General features: G+C 58.9%; 1 protein-coding gene across 2 annotated transcripts; it reads left to right on the top strand.

The window, feature by feature from the left end:
- The first annotated feature begins 1,881 nt into the window (after positions 1-1,881).
- RGS19 (regulator of G protein signaling 19) lies at positions 1,882-17,034 on the top strand. 2 transcript variants are annotated; one of them, XM_054644493.2, is made up of 6 exons: positions 1,882-2,037; positions 13,041-13,177; positions 13,314-13,450; positions 14,846-14,920; positions 15,928-16,162; positions 16,702-17,034. In XM_054644493.2, exons 3-6 carry the CDS (start codon positions 13,350-13,352, stop codon positions 16,888-16,890), a joined length of 600 nt encoding a protein of 199 aa, XP_054500468.1. In that variant the 5' UTR covers positions 1,882-2,037; positions 13,041-13,177; positions 13,314-13,349; the 3' UTR covers positions 16,891-17,034. The 2 variants fall into 2 exon arrangements, with proteins under 2 accessions (XP_054500468.1, XP_054500467.1); XM_054644492.2 differs by lacking the exon at positions 1,882-2,037 and adding an exon at positions 10,028-10,556.
- Positions 17,035-18,840: the final 1,806 nt, after the last annotated feature.

Raw genomic sequence — 18,840 nt, 5'->3', positions numbered from 1 at the left:
GCCGAGCTGCTGCACCCTGGGCAGCCAGGCGTGCGAGTCTGGCTGTTCACTGCCAGCCCCACGGAGCAGGGGGTTTGGAAGCTCCAAGCATTTCCTCACAATCCACACTTTTTAAAGAAAAGTCATGATTTCTCATCATCATCTGAAGGGACAGACTGGATGGAGAATCATAAAAAATCACAAGCCCAAATCATAGAATCCTGGAATGGCATGGATTGGAAGAGACCTCAAAGCTCATCTCATTCCAGCCTCCTGCCATGGGCAGGGACACCTTCCAGTAGAGCAGGTTGCTCCAAGCCCAGTCCAACTTGGCCTTGAATAATTCCAGGGATGGGGCAAATATTCATGGAAATCTCTAAAAATCTCAAACACACACTACAAAGCAGTTCCTGAAGATGTGGGAGCCTTTATGGGCATTTGTGAGCTTCCAGTTAAATGAATTGCTAAAGAAAACCGTGAGGGCTGGTGGCCCGGTCACACAGCAGGAGGGAGCAGCCTGGCAGTCACAACTCCACCCTGGAGCTGCTCTGAAGATTTGCACAAGTTGCAGGCAGAGGAAGGACCCTGCTTTGTCTGCAGAGGTCCTGGGGCAGGTCCCCCCTGGGTGAGAGCTGTGGAGATCCCACTGTTGTGAGGATGGGTGAAAAGAGGAAAATCCAAAGTGCTGGACAGGGCAGGCTGAAAATGTGGGAGGCACTTTGAGTCTGTCTAATCCCCCAGTGCAGAGGCAGAGGAATCAGCTCAGAGATGCTGCTCACATGGGTGGGGGTCAGGGTGGAGTTTTCACTGCAGGAGTCACATTTGGGGCCTATTTTAAACACGTCCCCCACGTCGCAGAGCGCACGTCTCGAGGATTGAAATAGATGGCGGTTTGATCATTGTCTCTCCCAGGGAAATGGTTTTTAATGAGGTTTTAAATAATAAAGTGGGATAATTTCCCTGGCTGGCAAGATCATGAAATTTTTATGCCTCCTTTCTCTCCCAAAGTTTTATCACCCTTTATTTTTAGTGATGTATAATCCCCACTTTTGAGAAAAGAAACAAATAAAAAAAAAAAAAAAGCAGAGAAACCACTGACACAGGGAAAGCCACTCCTGGGCAGGGAGCCTTAGGTGGGAAACAGTCTGGGGGAAGCTTCACAGACAGCCCTTCCTCATCCCCTGGGGATGGGAGAACACCCCAGAGGGGCTGAGGGGATCCCCAGTGTTGGTGCAGGGTGCCAGTATTGGGTGCACAATGCTGGTGCTGGGTGTCAGTTTGGGGTGCAGGGTGTGAGTACTGGGAACCAGTGCTGGGTGCACGATGCTGATGCAGGGTACAGTACTGGCTGCATGGTTCTGGTACTGGGAGCCAGTGCTGGGTGCACGATGCTGATGCAGGGTACAGTACTGGCTGCATGGTTCTGGTACTGGGAGCCAGTGCTGGGTGCACGATGCTGATGCAGGGTACAGTACTGGCTGCATGGTTCTGGTACTGGGAGCCAGTGCTGGGTGTGATGCTGGTGCTGGGTGCCAATAGTGGGTGCATGGTGCTGGTACTGTACCAAGAGCTGGTACTGGTTATCAATAGTGGGAGCACAGTGCTTGTCCTGTGTGCCAATATTTCACACTGGGTGCTGGTGCAGGGTGCTGGTACTGGGTACCAGCGCTGGTACTATATGCAGGGTGCTGGTACTGGGTGCCAGTGCTGGTACTGTGTGCAGGGTGCTGGTACTGGGTACCAGCGCTGGTACTGGGTGCCAGTGCTGGTTCTGTGATGCTGGTGCCGGGCACAGCCGTGGGTGCCTGGTGCTGGGGGCAGGGGCCGGGGCCGTGGGTGGGTGTCGGTGTGTGTGTGCGTGTGTGTGTGTGCCGTGAGGAAGTGCCAGGGCTGCAATCGCTTTCGGAAGTGGCCGGCGGGGCCGGGCCGGAGCCTGCGCAGTGCCGCCGCCGCCGCTCGGCTCCCGCTGCCGCTCCCTCTCCCTCCGGTGCCCAGCCCGGCGGCAGCGCAGCGGCGGCGGCCGGGGGCGGCGGCGGCGGCGGCGCGGATGCCCGGCCCGTGAGTACCCCGCGCCCCGGCCGGGGGCTGCCGCGGCTGGGGGGGACGCGCTGCCCTCGCCCCCTCCCTCGCCCGCTGCCCAGCCCAGCCCCGCTCCCCCGGCGGACCCCGCTTTGCCCACCCGCTCTCCCTCCCCCAGCCCCTCCGCACGCTCCCCCTGCATGGACCCCTGCCCCGAGCATCCTCCCTCCCGCACCGCTCCCCCCACACGCGCCGAGCCCCGCGGAGGATGGAGAGCCCTGCCCGTGCCTGTCTGTCCGTGCGTCCGTGTGTCCGGCTGCCGCCTGTCACCGGCCCCGTGTGCGAGCGCTGGGGCGGGGGGATGCTCCATGGGGACCGGGCGGCGGGGCGGGGGGACCCCGAGCACCGAGCAGGGAGGGGGAACTCCCCGCCGCATCCCCCCAGGGGAGGGCAGGGCTCCTGCCAGGAGGAGGAGGAGGAGGAGGAGGATGGAGAGGGGGAAGGAGGGGGGCACCCTCCAGCCGCAGGGCCGGCTGCGCCGGGGTTTGCCCAGCCCGGGGCGGGGGCTGCAGGGAGGATCCCCCCCGGAGGCCTCCCCGGCTCTCCTGCACCCACAGGTGGGTGCCGGGGCGGTGCCGGAGCATCCCCGCAGCGGCTCGGCCGGGCAGAGCTCCCTGCCCGTGCAGCTCCCCGGGCACCGTGCGGAGGGGGCCGAGCCTCGCCCGGGCGAGGGGCAGCGCTGAGCCCGGCTCGGGCAGCGCCGGGGCTCGGGGAGGTTGCCTGAGGTCAGGGCAGCCTCGGGCTGCGGTGCCCGCGGGGCTCTCCAGCAGCGGCACGGCCAAGGGCCGGCCGAGGGACCTGCCTCGGGGGTGTCGAGGACGCGGCTGTCCCCAGAAGGGATGTGACATGCGACTGTCACCCAGCGCGAGCCCGTCACGTGCGCGGCGTCGCGGGATGCCGCCGCTTGGCGCTGGGACTCGGTGGCCAAGGGATGGAGAGGGACAGCGCGGCCACCGCGCCCTGTGCGGGTCACCGCGCATCCCCCGGCACCCAGAGGCTCCCCGGGAAGCTCCCTCTCCCCGCTGCTTCCATGAGGCTGCTCTGGCGCGGATCCATGGCCTTATTAAAGAAACTAAACAAAACGTGTGAAGCGAGTGGGAGGGATTCCCCTGCTGCAAGGGGAGTTCATTCCCCTCTGGGTGCGTCTCCATCCCCGTCAGTGGAGATGCTCATCCCGTGGCACGCTGGGTGAGCGGAGCTGTGGCGTTTGCTGGCCTGGTGCACGGCGTTTTCTTTGGGAAAACGGGTCACCCCAGTGGGCACATACCTCAGAGTATCTCCCAAGGGAGAGCGCCACATCAGACTTCCCTACAAGGATTTTAGCTGCTCCGCGTCAGCCCTTCCCCACAAATGACTCAAGCCACTGATCAAAATACAGTCATGTTCTTCAGCAATTAAACAACCTCCACCTCACAGGATTGTAGTGGAGAAGCAGGAGTTTAGTGACACGAATATATCTCAGTCAGGGTGCAGGCACCAGGTTTGATATTATTATTTAAGAAAAGAAGGAACTGAAGGCAGATAAATAATTCAAATGAAACCCGGAAAGGGTAAGGGAGAAAAATACCTTGGCAGGGTTGTTGGTTCTGAGTCTGCCCAAGGTGCTGGAGCAGCCCATCTCAGCCATCTCCTGAAGTGCATCCTCTCCCATCTCGGCTGAGCTTTGGTTCTGGTCTTTGCTTTTAGGCTGGACCTGGGTTTCAGCTGGGCTGATGTGAAGTGAGTGGGTGAGCTCAGTGCTCAGAGCTCTTCCCTGTGAGCAACAGGTCAGGAGTAGCAAAGCAGCCACTGTGTCACTCCTCAGCCTCTGCAGAGCATGAGCTTGAGCTGCTGAGGCTTTTTCTTTTTTTTTTTTTTCCCAGATTTTTATCCTCTGGATAAAAATAATTTTGGAAAGCTCATGAGGAGGTAAGAGCCACTCTGCCTTTCCCCCCCAGCTCCTCCTGCTCCTCAGATCAGTTCATGCACCAACCCCTGGCCATGCCTGAGCGTCCCAAAAACGAACAGGCAGGGCACAGCAAGGCCAGCAGGCACCCTCACTGCCATGCCACACTCTCAGTGCTCAGCAATGGGCTCTTGCCTGGAATAACAGCAGGTTCTGAGTGATCTGGTGCCCACGGCCTTCACCCGAGACTTCCTATTGCTCAGTTCCTTATTCATCTGCACATCCCTCTCTGCAGCTCCATTACAGAAGCTCTTCAGAGAGGGGGGGATCTAAATCCAGCTGGTTTTGTACATTATTTCATAGTTGTCACTTATTCTGGGAGAAGGAAAGATCCTGGACCTTATCAGTGATATTTTACATCCCCCCGTGTGTTACAACCTGGGTTTCACCTGTGGGGAGGACAGGAGAGGGAAGTGTCTGACATCTTCCGTGGTGTGAGAGGAGAAGGAGCTGAACTCGCAGGGACTCCAAACACCCTGTCACAGAGGGGAAGCAGCTCTGTGGTGCCATCACTGCCCCAGCTCTGGCAGCTCAGGGAACGGGCATCCAGCCCCAGCATCTCCCTATTCACTGCCCATCCTGCACCAGCACCACTCGAGCCTCCTCCAGCTCATTCCCATCACTGCTGGGCTCAGCCTGCCCTTTTCCATTCCCAGTTGCCACTCCATGGGTTGCCCCATGCAGCACAGGGAGGGTGGCCTGCAGAAAATCCTGAATCCTCACTGCCCTGACCATCCAATGGGTATGATGGTAACTCCAGTAACACCACTGGCCAGCTCTCCCCTCTGCTCCCACGGGTTTCAGGACTTCCAGAACTTCTCACAGGGATCAAACATCTTAAATCCAGCTGTGCATGCTCTGCAGGAGCTGTTGGCTGTGCTGGTTCACAAGCCCTGGGGTGAGTTCCCTCTGCAGCTGCCCAGCCTTCCTCAGGACCTGGGGACACAGGAGCTGGTGGCTTTGGGGTAAAACTTGTGAAGGCAGAATCCTGGCTCCATCCAGATCCTGAGCACCGTGTAAAACAAGGCAGCAATCCCAGAGTTTTGATCAACCTTTCACCCTTCTGCGAAAGCGCTCCCTGGGAGCATGGAGAATTATTTTATTTCTGTTATTTTTGGCTGGAAGTCCACTGGGTTCCTTCTTCAGAGTGGACCAGTAACAGAAACCTCCTGCCTGTGATTTTCCTCCTCCCCAGACATTGTGCAGGGCATGGAGGGTGATGCCTCAGCCCATCCCATCATATTTTCTGGATCCATAGGACCTCAGTCATTCTGGGTGAGTGCACCAGGAGAGGCAGGGAGTGCTCTGCCACTCACCCATCCTGCAAAACCTCCTGCCCTTGGCCATTTCATGAGAGCAAAATTTAACCAGCAGAAGGGTGGAGCAGCAATGAAAACAACAACAAAGTTCTTTGGGGTTCAGCTTCACCATTCATCTTAGACATGGAAAAAAGGGGGTTTCCTGACAGCAGGAAAATGTGTGGTCGAGTTTTCGAGCAAGCCGCCCTTCCAGTTCTCCGAGCACTTGGAACCAGCCTCGGTTGACCTTTTGAGGGCTCTCTGCTCCAGCTGTGGAAACACGCTGGGCTTGGGGGCCCAGGTTTGCCACACTCCACTCTCACTTGTCAGCACTTGCCCACTCTGGAGGTAGAAATGCTGTGAAGCCTCCAGGGGAGCAGCAGGGTGGGCACGGCAGAGCGGGGCTCGCGGCATTCCTGTGCACGGCTGTGGCTCCGTGCAGGGGACAGGCTCTGGCTGCATTGGCACTGGAAGCACTGCTGGTTCAGCCTAAAGGGGGTCAGCAAAAGGGTTTGGGGCAAGGGTTTGGGTTTTCCAGCTGCTCCCCCTCCTGCTGGTTTAACCCAAGCAGGGCTGTAGCTTCCTCGACAGAAGGCGAATGCCCAAGCAGCGCTCCAGGGCAAAGGGCAGGAGAAGAACAAACAGGTACATATTGGCATTAGTGGGCAGAAAGCTTCAAGGTAGACTGGAAAAAACCCAACAAACCCAAGGGAAGATGCTGCCTGAGAGCCTGGTGTGGGTTTCACCAGGAGGAGAGAGCTGGCAAAGCAGATTTGGGGGTGCAGAAATGTATTGCGGTGACAGCAACTCGTGTGCTGTGATGGGACCCGCACCCTGCAGCATCCTGGGGCTCAGCAAAGGGCATCACCATGGCCTGTCAAATCAGGGTCTCACTGAGATGCCCTGCAAGGCCCACTCCCACCATCTGAGCCTAGAATGCCTGCAATGGGCACTCACCGTGGCCAGGGTCCTGCACCCCAGCTGTGCCTGCCCTGTCTGGCAGCAGGGGGATGCAGCAGCTGCACTGCCAGACAGTGTCCCAGGGCATGGGGCCACACAGGGTGACAGTGCTTCCTTCCTCCCCACACTGCCAGCTCCTCCCTGGGGTGATGGAGCTGAACCCAGCCATCAATCTTCCCCTTAGGTTTAAACCACCAGGGCAGCTGGATTCAGAGGACAACAATTGCTCACCCTGATCCCTTCTGGTGGCTGGGGCAGGGCAGAGCCTCCCTGCTGCCCTGGCACCATGACCACACCACAGGGGTCACCTGTGACCCTTGGGATTCTCCAGAACTTGGGCAGAGCATTGGGTCACCAGATCCCCTTTTCCATGGGTGTTTGCCTGCAGGATGAGTCCTGGGGGGCTCATTCCTCAGTCCCTCTGTTTTAATGCAGGACTGAAGTCTGATGTGGGAGGAAGTTTTGCTGGTACAAGTGACAGCCCAGCTCTGAAAGCTGTAGTCCAGGGACCTGATGCTGGGGACATGTCCCAGCCCTGGTACATATCCCCACCAGCACAAAGTGACATCTGCCTGAAGCCAGGCCTCCAAAGGCATCTGTCAGGGCTGGCAGTGTGCAGGCAGCAGCACTCACAGCTGAATAAACCATGCTGGGCAAATGCCCCTGGGTGCAGCATTTGGGGTGTGTTCCCAGCTGTCCCCAGCTGCTGGTGTGGCCCTGGCCTGGCTGGTCCCACTGCTGGTTGAGCCAGGCTCTGCCCTGCCCTGACCACATCAATGCCATGTGGGGCCATGCTTTGGGCAGGAAGTGTGGCTGGAGAGCAGGGCCAGACCTGTCCTCAGCATGGTCACACTCACCTCCTGCCTGTGCCAGCACAGGCTCCCAAACCTCCTCCTGCACCTCCTGGTGCCTCCCATGCAGGACTCTGCATGCAGCCACTGGGGTTTGGGCTCATGCTGGGGCTGGAGGAACAATCATCCCTCAGGTGCGTTGGGAGCTCTCAGAGCTGTGCTAAGCCAGCCCTTTGATCTAGCATTGCCCTGTGATGCAGTGTTCTTCCTTTTCATCCCAGTCCTGCCTTGGTTCTCTGTCTGGTTCCTCATTTCCTTGAAGGATGCCACTCTTCATCCCTCAAATTGCCACTGTCCTGTGGTCCCTGGCAGCTTGCTGTGAACAAGGAGCACCTCACCATCTGCCCAGCTCAGCTCTTCCCCTGGTCATGCCAGTGCCTTATCCCCCTCCCTTTCCTCTGATCTTCCCTCCCATCAACCCACAGGCTCCTCCATCCCTTTAGCCCCTGCTGAGTATTGATCACTGATCTGTCTCCTCCTCTCCCATGGATCATTACTGAGGTCAGAACAGGCCCCTGCCCTAACACCACAACACCTCTGGTAGTAGAAACATAATTGTCAGGGCTTGCCTTACTAAATCCCCCAGCTGACTGGCATGGGGCTATTTTTATGCTATAAACAATTGACTCTGTTTCAGTGTTTCAGGGTCAGGGGGTGGGTGCTGGCAATGCTGTGCCTGTCCTGCTGTCCAGCAGCTGTGGTGCCAGGACAGAGCCATGGGCCTGTTCTCTTCCCAGCAGGTGCTGGATGGGTTCATGTGGTCCTTTTGGGAGGTCTTATGGTGGGATTCAGCTTGGAGGATGCTCAAGCAGAAATACACTGGGAGCACAGGAGATAGCTGGTCTGGAGAAGGACCCTGGCATTGTCCTCATCCTGGCAGGAGAGGGGCTGTCAGCTCTTGTGGTGTCAAGGACTGGGGAGGTGTTCGGACACACTGAAGCATCTCACAGTTCCCATCAGCAGGATTTGCCTTTCTAGCCTCTGGGAATGGCAGAGAAATCACTGCAGGGCAGAGGATGTCCCCAGAGGTACCCGCTGGCCACCGCTGCCTCAGCCACGTGTGCGGGCACATCTGCGGCGTTATCAGTGCCCTGGGCTCCTTATCAGTGCCGTGGGCTCACAGGGCAGCGAGGACACGGCAGGGTGCAGCCACATGGGCACAACCACGCCTTCATCCCAGCAGAGCCCACCCAGCCCCTGCCAGGCATCGCTGGCACCTCTGTGCTGGTAGGATTGGGCTCTGCCCAGCCCCATCCCGCAGAGCCAGGGGGCTCAATCCCTCAACCTCTTTAATCTTTTTCTGAAAGATTGCTAAGGGGTGGGGTGGGGGGATTGAAAACCGAGCCTAAAAATAACTCCTAAAACTTCCTGTGCTGCTGGCAGGTGGCTGGGACAGGCTGCGGGGGCGGGAGGCAGCTGCGGGGCTCGGCGGCCGTGCCTCGGCTGTGCCGTGGGGTAACCCTGGCAGAGGGGTCCCGGGGGGTGCCAGCCCCCTGCCACCCACCCCAGCTGCCTGCTGGGCTGCCTCGCCTCTGGTTGCACTCCGTGGCTGGTTCCAGCCAAATTTGGCAGAGATCAGAGGTGCTGGGACCTCCTGGGAGAATGCCAGGGAGGGGGTGGGGAAGCTGCAAGGCTGTGCTGAGCCCTTATTAGACACTGGAGAATCCAGCAGCACGCCAGGGCTGCCAAGCTCTCCTTGTGCTGATCCAGCAGGGCTGGTCTAGCAGGTGATGGGTGTTTGCTGCTCCTCCAAGGCATGGAGAGGGCTCAGATCCGGTGCTGCTCCTGGCTGAGGCATCACTGGGCTATGACAGGGGCTTGGACAGGGATGGTGTCTCCATGGCCACTGGGGGTTTGTTCATTGTCCCCACCCAAGTGATCCTTGTGGGGTTCTGTGATGTGCAGCAAAGCTGCTATCCTGGTTTTGACCCATAAAATACGAAGGGAAGGTCCTTCCTGGGGTGGAGAGTGACAAGAAGTGGCCAGAGAATAAAAATACTCTCGGTGCCTGTGAGCTGGGGTGCCAGAGGCCGTGGGAGCATGGCTGCATCCTGACAGTGCCAGCTCTCTCCCTGCCTTGTAGCAGCAAAGGGAATCCTGGAGAACCATCTGGGGAACAAATGAGGCTCAGGTTCCCAGAGAAGCAGTGCCCGGCTGAGCCCCTGGAGCGCCCGGGGGTGACGGCAGAGGAAGGAGCTGCCCAGGCCGGTGGTGGCTTTTGGGCGACAGGAGGGTTCCATCCCGATGCAGGGGCTGGGGGCAGCAGCAGCACAGCCGCGTGGGGTTTTGTGTGCCGGGTGTGCGGGCTCGGGAGGAGGGGAGGTGATACCGCGTGTCCGGGGAAGGCGGCGCTGGGATGAGCCGGTAAGAGGCACATGGCGCTGCCCCAGGGGAGCGGCGGTGGCTGCCAGCATCCCTCCTCCCTCCTTCTCCCCTGCTGCCCTTCTTCACCCGCGGTGAGACCGTGCCACTGAGGGGCAGTGACCACAGCCAGCAGAGACCACAAGCGGTGTTGGTCGCTTGTGGGCTGGAGCCTCCTCTGCCCACAGCAGTGCCGAGGGTGAATTTAATCAAGAAAACGGAGGTTGGCGGCTGATTCCTCTGTCTCTCTCTCTCTCTCTCTCTCTCTTCTGTTTCTATTTTTCCTGAAGAGGAAAAAAATCAAACAACTTTGTTTGTGAGTCACTCTTGGCCGAGGGAGCAGGGCTGCGCTCCGTGCATCAGGCTGGCACATCCCACCTCGCACGGACGATGCTGCCGGGAGGCACCGCCGGCGGCTCTGACTCAGCCCACCCTCCGCACAGCCCCTTCCCGCACTGCCCACCTCGCTGCCGCTGTCTGTGCCCTGCGGGCAGTGCTGGAAGCCCGGGCACATCGGAAGCACAGCGTGGCAGAAAGCGCTGTCGCTTTGAAGTGGCCTCGGCTGGTCACCGAGGACCTCGGTGCAGGCTGGGGACACATCCTGCCCTGTCACCCTCGGCACAGCCGCTTCCTCGGCCGCGGGGTGCTTCCAGCACCAGCGTGCCCGGGCTGCTTCCGAGGAGCTGCCATCAGTGCCAGTCCTGGCTGGGGAGCCCCATCTTGGTAGCCCTCGTGCTTGCATGGATCCAGCCCTCCTGGGAGGCAGGAGGCTGACGTGGCTCAGCCCCTGGTGGGACCCACTGTGCCCCTCCATGGGGCAGCTAGCCCCGTGATGGAGCAGCAAGGAGCGCGTCTGGGCCGGGCTGGGGCTTTCCCAAAAAAGGCCTGAACTCTTCGGTTGAGTTTGCCACTTCCCTTACCACTCCCTTTCCTGTGAGAGGATGTGTTCTGCTGCTTTCCTTTTCTCTTTCTCTCTTCTTTTCTCCCCCACCTCCCTGCCTGCAGAGCCGGCGGTCCTGGCGATGCCGCGCACCCCCTGAGCCAGCCGGGGTCACCCTGGCTGGTGCCATGGCCAGGCTGCAGGTATGGACACAGCACAAGAGCTGCTCCCACATCCCCCAAGTCCTCCCAGCACTCACAGCTGGGTGGGCACGTTGAGGACAGCACAGGTTGTGCTGGGAATGCCCCTGCACTGAGGTGGGTGCTGATTTGTGCCCCATGCTGCAGAACTGGGGGAGGCTGCTCTGCCCAGGGTGAGCAGGGCACAAGGAGCTTCATATGCAGGTGTATGGGATAGGGCCAATGTCTCAGCAAGGCCTGCTAGAAGGGAAGGAGGTTCCCTTTTGAAAGTGATTTTGGGGAGAGCTCATCTTGTCTGGTTGCTTGGAGGGTCCCCGCTCCATTTGGCAAGAGAACAGTGCCAGACATCATGGGGACATCACAGGCGTGTGATGCCACCTGGCACAGCTCAGGGACACCCGGCACACGGGGACTCCCAGACTCACAGGGGGATTGGGGAGCTCAGGGAGGGTGGCTTCTGGGGTGTCTCTTCTCTCTGTGGGGAAATGTCCCCTTCTTGTCATCCTTCCTCTTTCTGCAGCCTCGAGCACACGCCCTCGCCTTCCCTCCAGCACTTCCCTCTCCGCCAGCCCCGTGGGGAGGCCTGGCACTGGGGCAGCTGGTGACAGCCCCATGGCACCCAGTGCCTGCCAGCTGGGGAGGGGGGGGTGGCAGGGGCATTAAAGGGGGCTGGGAAATCATCCCTGCAAATCCAGATGATGGCAGTGCCCTTTGGTGTCCATCAGAGTGTGCTGGCATTGCCTTTTGGTGCCAATCCAGATGTGCTGAGCTTGGCTTTTGGTGCTAACCCAGATGTGCTGGCATTGCCTTTTGGTGCCAACGAGGATCACACAGCAGCACCTCTCGCTGCCCTCAATCAGACAGTGTTCCCTGTGGTCCCTGTGCAGGCCCACAGCTCCTTTCTCCCTGCTCCCCATGGCACAGCACACTCCTCCAGAATGGCCCTGGGTGTGTCCCACAGCACCCAGGGTGGGCAGTGACCTGATCCTGCTCCTGGCTGCGTGCTGAGCACACCCCTGGCATGGGAAGGGGGTGCTCCTGCCAGGGGATGCTGCTCCCTCCTGCTGCTTCTCCAGGGTGTGTTGGCTCAGCCACTCACAGGTCAGCTCTGGCCAACGAGCAAAGTGAAGTACCTGGATGTCCCCACAGAGCAAAGCCACACGCTGTCCCCACATCCCAGTCCCTCAGCCACCCCCAGTCCAATCATTCCATAGGCAGGGCTGTGGCAGAGCCAGGCTGAGCTGGGTGCTCCCAGTCCTCAGGTTTTTGTCCCGCTCACCCCATTCCCACAGCCTGGACCCCAGCTCCTGCTGGTGCCGCAGCCCCTGGCAGTGCTGGGTGCCATGGGATGGGCTGTGGGATGTGGGTGGGCAGTGGGAAGAAGGGTGCTGGGAGTGGAAGATGGTTGGGCCAGGGGAGGCAGAGGAAAGGGGGAAAGTGGGGGGTTAAGTGGACCCGAAGGCAGCGTGGTGTGAGAGGGAGCAGAGCTGCTGCTGAACCGGGTGACAAGGTCACAGCCACCCTGCCAGCGCTTGGGGCTATAAATAGGGACAATTGGGAGTGAAACACAGACTCTCTCCTTTTTCGTTCCTGTGGGAGGGTTGGTGAGGGCCCAGGAAAGCACTGCTGGGTGATGGCTGTGCTGGGCACAGGGGGGCTCCACCCCAGGGCTCGTGGAGGGCTCTGGGGACAGCTGTGTCCCCAGCTGCATCCCACAGCCTTGCTCTGTGCCCTTGCTGAGTGGCAGCAAGACTCAGACGAGGCCTGGGGCTGCTCAAGGTGGGGATGCTGAGGCTGAGATCTCTGGGGGCTCTCCCAACCTGCTGCCTCTGCTCCCATTCCTTCCTTCTGGCAGGGGAAGGACCAGGATTGCTGCTCATCACCCTTGGCAAGGCACAGGGAGGTAGAGCCAGCAGCCAACATAACCAGTGCCCATGCTGAGCCCAGCATCTCTCCTTCTCAGGAGCATCCCTGCTCCAGGCTGAGCCAGTGGTGCAGGCAGGGACAGGCAGGTGGCCTGGGACCAGGTTTGGTTTAGCACTAGGAGCTGTGAAAACTCACCACCACCACCGTGTTTCCTTCCACTCACGTGATGCTGTGGAGCAGATCTGACTTCCCCATGCCATGCCTGAAGACACCAGGGATTTCAGCCACTCTTCCTCGTGGCACAGGGCGTGGCCAGGGGTGTGCAGGGCCAGCACTGAGCCCCTCACCCTGCCAAGCCCCACTGCTGCCTGCAGTGACCCCCACAGCACCCCCAAAGTGTGGGATGGGATCCCAGGCAAAGCAGGGGGCTGACAGAGCATGTCCCAATGCATTTCCTCTTCTACTTTCCTTCTCACTTCCTTTTCTTGCACTTTCTGCCTGCTGCCGTGCCCTCGCTTGCCACCTGCCCAGGGCTTTCCCCAGCACAGAGCTGCCCCCGGAGCCGCTCCAGGCCGGGGCTTCTGTGCAGTAACGAGGTGCCACTCCTGTCCCTCCCCACAGGCTCCATCCAGGAGGCGGCAGGGACAGTAGCCAGGGGGTCTCGGAGCTCACCCGCGGGCTGGGAGGAGCCGAGAGTGGCAGAACAGCCCCCGAAACACGACCCAACGCCGTCCGCCGTGTATGAGGCTGGGACACAGGTGAGGCCGGGCTGGCAGGCAGGAGCCAAAACCAAATTACAGCAAGTCACTGCACAGGTGCTGCTCCTCCATTGCTGTGTGCTTGCACAGGTGGGGGTTGATCACTGGCAGCTCCCTGACCCTCTGCACCTTTCAGTGCGCAGGACCCGCGGCCACAGAGTCACAACTTCCGATGTCCCGGCATGAGACCTCTCCGACCACGGTGCAACCTGCCAGCAACCACCGCCCCAACGCCTGCTGCTTCTGCTGGTGCTGCTGCTGCAGCTGCTCCTGGTACGTCCCACTGCCCCTGCCCTGGCTCCTGCAGGCTCCCCCACTGAGCGTCACCCACCCACCTCGTCAGGGGCAGGTGATAAAGAGTCCTGGGCGCACTGTGATTCCTGTTCATGAGACAAATCTCTTAGAATGCATACAGGGACTCCCCAGTGCTGCCCTGATGGTCTCCAGGGAAGGATGGCCCCATCCATATGAGCCCTCTGGGAAGCTCTGCTTTGGAGCAGTGGGCACAGAGTCCAGCCCTGCCCTCTCAACACTGCCCAGAGCCAAGGATGGAAGCAGCTGCTTGCCTCCATCTGCATCTCCTGTCCTTACTGAGGATCTCCAGCTCCTTATTCTCTGGATAGCCCAGAATTTGGAGAGCCCATCTGCTCTTCCTCCTCAGCATCTGCTCATTCAGAGATTGCTGATGACTCCAGCTTTGCAGCAGCTTTGGTCTTTACAGCGAGCTTGGAGGAGTAAAAAACCCTGGAGCTGAGCCCCTGCATCTCCCTCCTAGACACTGTCCTAGGCTTGGTGGCATTCCCTGTGTCTGTCCTTCATTTCTGCAAGAGCCTGCAAGCAGAGAGGGAGCAGAAATCCCAGAGATGGGACAGCTGTCCCTCCTGTATCCCGTTCCTGGAGCAAACGGGGCTGGTTGCTGAGTGGGGCTCAGGCCTGGCAGGCAGTGAGCCCTGGGGGTGGCACAGGCAGGGACATGCCCAGAGCTTTGCCCACCCAGCTGCCCACGCTGGGGCAGAGGTTTGCACAGCCAGTCCTGTGTGAGCAGCGAGGACAGTGTCGCAAGCAGGAAGGGCTGCGGTCAGTGCTGGGCACCGAAATTCACGGGCCCAGGGGAAGTTGGCTGATGGCTGCTCTCCACTTGTGCCACCAGCACCCCCGGGGACAAGGGGACACAGGGAACACCACATCCCCAAGCCCCAGCACCTCTATCCCACTATCTGCCTCCAGGCTGGACCCATGCTGGCACATCACCAATAAACACTTGTTTATTTCTTGGTGATTGTTCGTGACACAACAGCTCGCAATTGTTGTGAACACATCAGCTTCGCCTTGGGCTGGTCCAGCACTGACCTCTGCCGGCTGTTGTGGCCACTCCAGCTCAGCTCAGTCCTGGCACATGGCCCTGGCACATGGCCCTGGCACACAGCCCAAGTGGTGGAGCAGGACCAGAGCCACAGCAGCCCCCGAGCACAGGAACACCACAGGGACACGCTCACATGGTGACAGCAAAACTGCATGAGGGAACCAGGGTGCCACCAGGCAGTGGGTGAGAGGAAGGCATGGCTGGAGGGTGCTGGTGCCCACAGAGGAGATTCAGTGGTCAGGAGTCAAGGTGGGGTCTGCATGTGTCCCCCAATGCCCCTGACTACCTTTCTGTCTCCCCGTTAGGAACGAGGACCGAGAGCGAGCATGGAGGGCATCCCGGGAGACCAAACTGGAGAGCATCCCAAACTGTGAAGCGTGGTGAGTGCAGGGCCAGTGCAGTGGGCTGGGGTCAACCACAGCATGGCACAGTATGGCACTGTCCCCTCTGCCACCCTCCACGTCAGCCAGGACTGAGTTCTGCCCTTGGGGTACACACCAGGGCTCAGGGGTTCCTGGTGATGTGTCCAGCTCATCCCCAGTTCTCACCAAGAAACAGGGAATCTGGAGCCACAGGCTGAATCCTACTGTGATTCTGCCCTCAGGCCCATTGTGAAGGGAAACTGAGGCATAGAAGAACTTCAGCAGATTTTGGACCTCATTCTGCCATTTAGACCCACTGCCAAGAGCATCTTGCAGCCACAGGGAGAGGAGGGGACAGGCCATTCCCAGGGGGTTTCAGCACTGAAGTGGAAGCAGCAGCAGTGTCCACATCCACTCAGGGAGGAGCAGGATGGGCCAGCAACCCACTCCAGGAATGCTTGGCACCAAGCTCCCATTCCCTGAGTGACAAATGTGACACACCCAGCTCTGGGGGCTCATGTGCAGTGCCTGGAACAGCTGGGTCAGGGTTAGATGTGCTAATTAGCCATGGATAATGAGTGTACCTGGCCTGCTTGAGCAGGTGCTGAGCATTTGCTGGGAAACAGCCTCCCTCCCTCCCTCCCCACCCCCTTCTCTCCCTCCCCAGCTGAGAGGGGTGATGGACCCATGTCAGTCTCTTGGCTCAGAGCTGCCTCTCCACAAACAGGCTTTTCCTCCTGTTGATATTTGTGCAGAGCCAGCACCAAAATGCATCCCAGTTTGGGTAATCCAGCCCAAAGCAAGGCCATGCTCCAGTCTGGCTGAGCAGAGTCAGGATAGACCCCAGGAATGACCTCTGGAAGCTCCACACCACCGGAGCCTGAGCAGGAACATCTCCTCACCAGCATGGGGGATGCGGTCAGGCTCAGTTCCTCTGGGGTGGGACCAGGGATGAGCAGGAGGGACACAGTGGGATGTCTGGCTGGCTGTAACACCTTCCCCTTGCCTTGCCATGGACCTGTCAGTGCCAAACCCACGCCAGAGGAGGTGCAGGGCTGGGCACAGTCCTTTGACAAGCTGATGAAGAGCCCGGCGGGGCGCAACGTCTTCCGGGAGTTTTTGCGGACTGAGTACAGCGAGGAGAACATGCTCTTCTGGCTGGCATGTGAGGAGCTCAAAACCGAGTGCAACAAGCACACCATCGACGAGAAGGCCAGGATGATCTACGAGGATTACATCTCCATCCTCTCTCCCAAGGAGGTAGGAGTCAGAGCCTTTGAGGGGAGGGCTCAGGCTAAAATGGGGAGGGCTCAGTTCCAGCTGCTTCCAGAGCCCTGTGACAGTTTGGGGATGAGTTTGGCAGGGTGACGGCGGTGGCAAGGGGATACCCAGTCCCCCAAAACCCCCGGGACGCTGCTGGCAGTGGGACCGCGGGCCGGGTTGTGCTGCGGGGCCGAGACCTCACGAGGGCACCAGCGGGCCGGGAAAATGCTGCATCCCGACTTCCAGCATCCCTGGAGTGGGGTACCCAGGGCGGGACCACCCCAAACCACCTCCCTGTGCCCAGCTGGGCAACACAGAGGGGACCCAGGGAAATCCCTACACCTCCCTGCAACCCTCCCCAACCACCAGGGCTCCAGTGCCAGTATCTTCTGGGATGGAGCACGCTGTGGTCGCCCCACATCTGGTGCTGCTGCATTGTTACCCAGTTTCCCTTGAGAGGGGTGCGGGGATGGGTGCTGGGCCGGGGGTTGTCCTTGGGTGTCCCCCAGCCCCCACTTTCTCTCCGTGCCCCCCAGGTGAGCCTGGACTCGCGGGTGAGGGAGGTCATCAACCGGAAGATGCAGGAGCCGTCCTCGCACACCTTCGACGACGCACAGCTCCAGATCTACACGCTGATGCACAGAGACTCCTATCCCCGCTTCCTGAACTCTGCCATTTACAAATCGCTGCTCCAGACCGTCTCCCACTCCTCCTCGGAGTCCTAAGGGCACCCACTAGCCATGGGGACACCAGTGGGGACGTGGTGGCCAGGGGCGGTCGGTGCCTCGTCCCCTCTACCGCCCTCCTTGCCAGACCTCACCAAGTTTTTAGCTTTTTACCTATGAACTGTCACCCCGGTGTCTGGGCCACGCTCCACGACTGTCCCCAGGACACAGCCTGGGCCAGTTCATACTACTGATTCTCTGCCCTGTCCCCAGTGCTGGCCAGAGGAGCTGGGGGAGCACAGGATGGCACCCAGGGCCTGGCTCTCCCCACACCCTGTTTGGAAGAGATCACTTTATCCCATCCTCACCACACCTGGGGACATGGCACGTCCCCATTTGCCACCTGAGTCCCAGTTGGGAACTGGGTTGGGGTTTTTTTGAGGTGGGAGGGAGGTCAACTGTTGTTGGTTTGGGTTTGTTTTTTAATTTTAAATGCTCTTTTGGTTGGCCTTTACTGGGGGACTTGAGGTGCGGGAGGGGGGTTGATGAGCATCTCTGTACATAAAAAAACTTGTCAGGTTTACCTGGTTCCAGCTGTTTGAGGTGACCCAAAGGGCAGGGGGGTGGTGCTAGAAGCTGTTTGTATTCCTGGTGGGGCAGAGGGCAGAGCTCTGAGGTGCCATAAGGGACCATGGGCATGTGCTGGGGGGTGGGCAGGAGATGTCTTACAGCTCCCCGTGACACATCAGCACTGCTCCAGCCCCAGGACACCACACACTGTCACCCCAAACCCAGAGCGTCCTCCATCCTTGGTTCATGGACCTCAGAGAGGGGGAGAACACCTGCAGAACCCACAGGATGCCTGCATGAGAGCTCCCAGCTGGCCCAGGCCTGCTGTGCCAGCAGGGAGAAGCCCAGGGGTCTGCCCTGGTCCCTCACTGAGCAGGGGCCTGGGCTCCATGCAGGATGGGAAGTGTCCCAGGGAGGATACAGAATTCCCATGTTTTTGCACAGCACAAGGAATGATTTACTGAAGGCTCAGTATTCAGGATTAAAACATGTCTGTCCCTGCCCTTCACACTGAAACAAAGCCAACACAGGGGTTTTGCTGCCAGTCTTTGCTTCTCCTGATCCACTACAGCAGTTTCTTATTTATCCATCCCTTCCCCTCCTCTCTTCAGCCCTTCCAAAAGAAAAAAAATGCTTTTTATTGAACATATTTTTTAAACAAACCAATTCTTTCAGCTTTTTTTTGTTTTGTTTTTGTTTCCTTCCTTCCTCATGGCATGACTGTGTGGAAATTCATGTCAGTAAATTTAGTTTTCTTTGCCAAGCTGGAAATACAGTTCAAGAAAATGTATTTTTGAGAGAGACCAGCAATGGTTTATTAGGAATGTTGGTATTGTTATTATTGGCAGGTTTTTCCCCAGTCTGCAACCTTACAGCATCCCCACCCTGCACAGGGGAAGTTTTAGTTCTGGGTTCATTCTGTGAGTAAAGGAAATACTCTCAAATGTGGCCCCAGCCTGAGGGTTGGAGGTTGAACATCCCTGAAGCTGTTCAAGAGCATGGCTGGGGGTCAGAACACCTCCACACACCACAGAACTCTCAGCACAGGGAAGACCCCACTGCCATGAGACAATCGAGTTTTTCTCTTGCTCCCACTCCCTTTTAAACACTTTACAAGCAAATCTTTACTTCTGATACACCTCTTTATCCAATGTGCTTCCCCTCCCTGGCTCTCCTGAGAAATGGAACTGTAAAATGACATGGTAGTTTTCCCAAACTCCTGCTCGGGACTCTTGGTACCTAATTCAGGATTGTCAGAAGGCTGTACACAAGCTCAGCTCCGCTCCTCACAGGAACACAAGAAGAAAGGCAAGAGGCACTGGTAAAGAGCTGGCTCCCTTTCCCAGCACATGAGCCAGTGCTGTGGTCAGCGTGGGTTTTAGATCCTGAAGCTTTTTCAGCATCACTGCGAGGACACTGCTCCCTCCCAAGCCTGGCTTG

The sequence above is a fragment of the Agelaius phoeniceus genome, chromosome 17 (genome assembly GCF_051311805.1).
Source record: "Agelaius phoeniceus isolate bAgePho1 chromosome 17, bAgePho1.hap1, whole genome shotgun sequence".
NCBI lineage: Eukaryota > Metazoa > Chordata > Aves > Passeriformes > Icteridae > Agelaius > Agelaius phoeniceus.
The sequence above is the reverse complement of the archived record's forward strand: the minus strand, read 5'-3'. Positions and strand labels throughout refer to the sequence as shown.

What these genes read in the sequence shown, in the direction of transcription:
- RGS19 (XM_054644493.2), top strand. Translation starts at nt 13,350, where the DNA reads ATGTCCCGGCATGAGACCTCTCCGACCACGGTGCAACCTGCCAGCAAC. An exon ending in TGCTGCTGCAGCTGCTCCTG is followed by an intron (nt 13,451 to 14,845) that starts GTACGTCCCACT and finishes TCTCCCCGTTAG; the next exon opens with GAACGAGGACCGAGAGCGAG. An exon ending in CCATCCTCTCTCCCAAGGAG is followed by an intron (nt 16,163 to 16,701) that starts GTAGGAGTCAGA and finishes CGTGCCCCCCAG; the next exon opens with GTGAGCCTGGACTCGCGGGT.